The sequence below is a fragment of the Sceloporus undulatus genome, chromosome 7 (genome assembly GCF_019175285.1).
Source record: "Sceloporus undulatus isolate JIND9_A2432 ecotype Alabama chromosome 7, SceUnd_v1.1, whole genome shotgun sequence".
Classification (NCBI taxonomy): Eukaryota; Metazoa; Chordata; class Lepidosauria; order Squamata; family Phrynosomatidae; genus Sceloporus; species Sceloporus undulatus.
The window spans coordinates 38,841,230-38,847,229 of record NC_056528.1 but is presented as its reverse complement, the minus strand read 5'-3'; the positions used below and the strand labels follow the sequence as shown (position 1 = coordinate 38,847,229).

Genomic DNA, 6,000 nt, shown 5'->3' with positions numbered 1-6,000 from the left:
CTTAATTCTTACTGAGGAGTTGTTCCAATTGTATAGCCTAGTATAGTTGACAAAGGTTTTATGATTTTAATACTGGTTAGTTTTTAGCCTTTCTGTATTGTTATTTTGATTGATAATCTTGCTTGATGATGTTTGTTTTTAATGTAAATTGATGCTTTTGTTGCCTGCATGGGGCTCATGCTTAACAAGTTTCACTTAAAATGCTTGCTTGATTCCACAAATCAATGAGTGAACTGTGTACATTTCTAAGATTAATTTTCAGATATTCTCTGGTGATAAACTTGAGAAACACATTTATAATTTCAGTGGAAGGTGGGAGAGAAGACAAACTTATCTCCAACTGAAGAAATATTTACACCAATCATGATTTCATAACATCTCTACTTTAAATTATTAACCCAATTAGTGCTTTATTCACATTTTAAAAACTTGTACAATTTATTACAAATATAAAACAGTGCAGTTTTCCATACATTATCCCAAGTCTGAGACAAACACTTAAAAGACATGGAAAAAGCTTTAATTTTTTTTATAAACATAACATTTGCACCATTCACACTCTTTATTTTCTTCCTCTACCCTTGATTCAAAAAGATCAAACTTACAACATACTGTAGGTTTATTTTTATTCAAAAAGTTACTTGTCTCAAGACATAAATACAAATCAGAAAACAGTACAATTAGGACAATAGAATGTGGAGGACAACAGGTTAAGGTAAATATATAAAACGTTTTTAGTCTGAAAACATAAAGCTGTAAGAACTGCTTTCACAAAGAAACACTCCTTCAAGAGTAAGAAAAAAAATCAACTTAAGTTTAAAATCATATATACAGTCCTCTCAGCAGTTCTATTTAAATGCAGTGGTGTAAAGAAGGGAGGAAAAAATGATATAGGCAGTATTTTTAGACATGACTATTTATGCAAAATGAAGCTAGGCAGATCTGGCTCTGTGTTTGTTAACCCATGATTTTTCAAAATAATTATGTTATCATGATCCTTTAGAGAACATATGGTTTATGGCTACCACAGCCCAAGGTTTGTTTGTTTTTTAATGAAGAGGCTTTTAAAAATGTTTGCTCATTTGAGGAAATTGTATTGCAAGCATATTAAGGCGCATGGAATGATTAGAAATAATATACCTCGAGAACTGAGAAACAACTGACAAAAAATATACATATGTAATATAAGTTAACCTTTCCTTTAAATGATGTCTAGCTGCCTAAGCCTTGCAGAGTGAGTGGATGTCAAAATGGCATGATTCCATGGGTTTTTGTTGTTGTTGTTGTTTAGAATGATTTAAATTTAATTGGGGAAAAAAGTCACAAAATGATGTTTAAAGCTTAGCTTTCAAAGAATATTATGGGGGTATTGAAGAATTTCTATTATCCAATTTAATTTACATACAGAGGAAATGTACTGTAACCTGTTAGAAGTATCATTAACCTGAAGACTGCTTGCAAAGACAGAGATAGATAAAACAATATAAAATACAAATTTAAAAATCATTTTAAAGCATGAATTTTCATGCTCATCTATTTTTAAACATTGTTAAACTTTCAATATATTTCTGAAACCTCATAATTTTTAAGTTGGAATTTAAAAGTAAGAAAAAACTAAACAAACTGCGCAATTATAAAATCAGCACCAATTTATATATATATATATATATATTTTATTTAAAATTTAGACCCCTATTCCCACACTCTAATAAGCTGTATATTTTTTGTTTAGAATTTTTTTTTCCTGCAAACATACTACAATAAGCTTCTTTATTTGGAGACAAAATACAGTGGCACTACTGGAAGGAATTTCACAACATTACATTTTTTCTTAAAGGACAAGCAAACTCTCAGGGTTGGAAATGGGTACGCAAGACTGATCTCAGTGCTTTCTGGCAGTTTATGGTTCCTGAATATTTCATGAAAACACAGCAAGGGAGTACTGGTACGTTTTGTGTCTTCTTTATTTTTAAGTAGCCTTTGACTAATCAGCTCGCATGTTAATTTCTTCTATGATTATCATAACTGTATCAACATCTCTATTGATCAGCACTTTAAGTATCTCACAAAAAAATGCTTTACCTTCGTCTCTTTTCTAATTCTACAAATGCTAGGCTTTTTTTTTTCAAGCCACCCCGTTATTTCCTCTCCGAATGTCCACAATCATCTAGAAGTTATTATTTGAATACATCCAATGGATTGTAAAGAGGGGAGGGGGGCTTGAAAATGTATCAAGCATCTCCCTAACAGCTATGAATTTCAAAATGGCGGTATTTGCTATGATTTGGAAATAAACTAATATTACATAAATAAAATACTGGTTTTCCAACAGAAACTATAGCTTATCCTCAAGTTGTTTACTTGTCCTTTATATTTCAGGCAAACAAAACTGCCCCTTCAACGTACTGGATCTTTTAAGCACATCATTCTCCTTAGAGAAAAAAAAGTCTTATTCAGAATATCACTGTATATACCCAATTTTTATTTTATAAATCTCTTCCAAAATGACTTCACCGCGGAGTTATATGCTGTATTGGTATTAAAACATTGATACTCCAAGAACCTAAAAGAGAGAAAAAGAGTATAAATTGAAGACCAAGCTGTTTTTCATCAGAGTCTCTTAGTAAGATTTACGAATATCATTAGCTTATACTATATACCTAATAATATAGAAGCATAGTGGTTAAGAGTGCCAAGAAGTGATAACAAATGTATTTTTTTATTACAACAAAATTCATTGAGGGGAAATATTACCAGAAATCAAATCCAGATATTTATATACAACTTAGATTGTACGCCATAGGCAGGTTTTCTCTTATATACTTATTGTTTTATGTACAGCGCTGTGCAAATCTACAGTGCTACAATAATAATAATAATAATAATAATAATAATATGTGGAGCACTGATGCACATATAATTTTAGTTAGCAGAGATACAAAAACATAAATACGAAACATAGCATAACAGCAGTCACACAGCTAGAAGCTACTTTTTTCCTCCCTTTTCCTTGCAGGGCCTCCTTAAGCAACTGCTTTTCTTTTTACCACCTATACTGGAAAAAGAGAATTCATGCTTATGGCCGGAGGTTAGGAGAGCTGACCCCTCCCATACACTAAAGATTAGGTTTTTTACTGAAACCAAAAGGAAAGTCAGCAATAGAGTAACCAAGGACTTTGGTCAAATAATTTAATCTCTGCCTCCACCTTGTGGTGGTGCCTGTGAACTACAGCTTTTAAAGCATGAGAGTTTTTAGCAAGTTTGTCAAAAAGCAGGCAAACTGGCAACTAGATGGGTTGACAAAAACTGTAAAATACTCATTGACAAATCTTCAAAGTTGTCTTAAATGGATTTACCTTTATCTATTTATATATAAATGAAGCACAAAACCAACAGTGTTCTATGTCTATAATACAGTCAAGAATATAAAATGCATGTCTTAACACTGAAGAGTGTTTCAGCGATGTTTATTTATTTATTTTATTGAATTTACACCTTGCCTGGTGGATGTGCATTGGAATCTGAATTGGATGTTTTTACACAATGCATACAGTGGGCCCTTGGTACTTGCTGGGGTTTGGTTCCAGGACCCCCTGTGGATAACAAAATCTGTGGACGCTCAAGTGCAGTAAAATGGTGTCCCTTATATAAAATGGCAACATCAAGCTTTGATTTGGGGAATTTATATGATCTTTGAAAATTTTCATACCATTGATACTTAAGTGCATGGATAAAGAATCTGTGCATACAGTGGCTGACTGTATAAAAACTTTGCCTGAAAACAGACAGCCTTAAAGTGGCGGCAGCGTACTGCCCCTTTGTGTGCCAGATAGAGGCTGTGGCAACCACATGCTGCAGCCCCAATCTGGCTTTTTCCCCAATGCGAAAAGGAGTGGAAGAAAGCCACTGGGGAAAGGGCACCTCTTTCACTGCCACTACGGCTCTTCTCTGCTCCTGCAGCATGCAGCATCTAATCACTGCGCTGCAGGAGAATTCCCACACTGCCCGCAAGACTCCAGCTAGGGGACAGAGTCAGAGCGTGTGGTCTCCATGCCCCCACGCCACCCCCAAGCCGGCTCTTATTGTCAGTCTGTTTTGCCTGTTTGTAAGGGTGGTATGGATGTAAAGACGGACTGTTGAGATGACTCTATTTTTCCCCTGGCCCAGGGGAGATGAAGATCCTGCCTCTGGTGTCATTATGATCTTTAAATAAACTAGCACTACAGCACAAATCCAGTAACAATCCCCTCACCAGAAAGCTGCCTATGTATTTCACAATGATTTCCAGGTGCACCTGGAACACCTCTGAAATGCAGCATGAATGCAAAAGGTTTTTCTTCCCCACCCTCCCAATTCAAACTGTAGACTTGATACACTCGGCAAATGAATGCTTGCCCTAGCAAGTAAAGCTGTGACTACAAAATATTTTCGTTCACCATACTTACAGACTCATCCATGATTGATGCAGGATCAAAAAAAATCCGGCTTTAACTCTGTTCTTTCTCTCCTGTTTTTTGACGGCGGCTAGAAAAGACATCAGATATCATCATATTAGATATTTACTCTATGTATGTAATCTGATATGAAATGAGATAGAAATAACCTGGTTAGTAATAAGCCCATCTTGTGAAGACAGACATCTTGGTGTTGAGGTAAGGCTGAAGTAATCTATTTTTCTTACTAGATCTATGTCCATGGTATCGAAATCCATGCCTTCATTGAGATCTTCAATGCGCCCTTCTGATGACATCATAACATCTTCCACAATTGGCTCCTCGTCATCTTCCATTAGGCTTGAACCACGTCGACTGAAGGATAAACATGAATATTGAATTTTGCTTATATATCTGATATATACCTAACTTGCTATACACAAAGTAAAACCTTCAAAAATGTGGCCAATGCTACACTATGTTTCAGAGTTCCAGCTACTCAATTAAATTAAGCTGTTTGAAAGGGGATTTTAACCACAGATTTCATTTTTCCTAAGACTTTTGTACTGATGCAGGCCTTAGAATTATCCCATCCCATAGTTCTATCTTGTGCTTAAGTGTTACAGAATTGCTGTATCTTTGTCTGTGCTAGTTATAATTGTGTATGAAAAGAAACAAAATATTTCTCTCTCTGCTGTATGTGTAACTTTTCTGTAATTTGCATAAAGACTGAGAACAATTTATTTAGAGCAACTTCCCTACCAAAGATTGTAACACATTTTTTAAACTGTAATTCATTCCTTTCTCAAGGAACAACTTGCTCATATTATTTAGTTGTGTATGTGTACTTAAGTAGCCAGATGCATTATTGTCATTTTATTTTTTTTCTTCTGTTGGCTTTAATCATTTACAACCCATCCCCCACCACTGGAAAAATATGCAGTTAAAACACTTATGGAGTTATAAATAAAAACAAATAAAAAGTTATTATCCACATAAATTAAAATCAATTAAAAGAAATCTATGAAAAGCATTAAGATCATTAAAACAGCACAGCAGCAAAAATCCTTGCAGTCAGCTTCTTAAAGCCTGTCCAGAAGACAGAAGTTTTCATATGCCCTGTCATCACCATAATCACTTCCCACTGTTTTCCAGTTCAGGATTCAGGGCAGCTTACAACAATTAAAACAAATATTCCTAAAAAATCACATTTAATAGTGAAAAATGTAATTTAACTATCCAAAATATTTAAAACCTGTTTTTTAAAAAAACCTTGTGGGATCTCCCACCCATAAAAGAATGGAGCCACTACAAAACAGTGCTTCCAAGTTCCATATCAGAGGTGGCCCATTGATCAGTGGTACCAAATGCTGCAGAGAAGTTCAGGTAAATCAACAGAGACACACTCTCCATGTCTAGTTCCCAGTGTAGATCATCCACCAAGATGACCAAACACTGCCTGTCCCAGAAAAAGGCCTGAAAACCAGACTGAAAGTTCTAGATGATCTATCTTCATCCAGGAAGCCCTGAGACTGACAGACAACATGTTCCAATACCTTGCCTAAAA

At 34.9% G+C, this 6,000-nt stretch overlaps 1 protein-coding gene across 1 annotated transcript in view; it reads right to left on the bottom strand.

The window, feature by feature from the left end:
* Positions 1-384: 384 nt before the first annotated feature.
* The window catches only part of STAG2 (stromal antigen 2), a 69,479-nt gene continuing 63,863 nt past the window's right edge, over positions 385-6,000 (bottom strand). The window contains 4 exon segments of the mRNA XM_042478387.1: positions 385-2,563; positions 4,446-4,478; positions 4,480-4,524; positions 4,682-4,808. Of these exon segments, the coding sequence (XP_042334321.1) occupies positions 2,540-2,563; positions 4,446-4,478; positions 4,480-4,524; positions 4,682-4,808 (229 nt within the window). The 3' untranslated portion in view covers positions 385-2,539.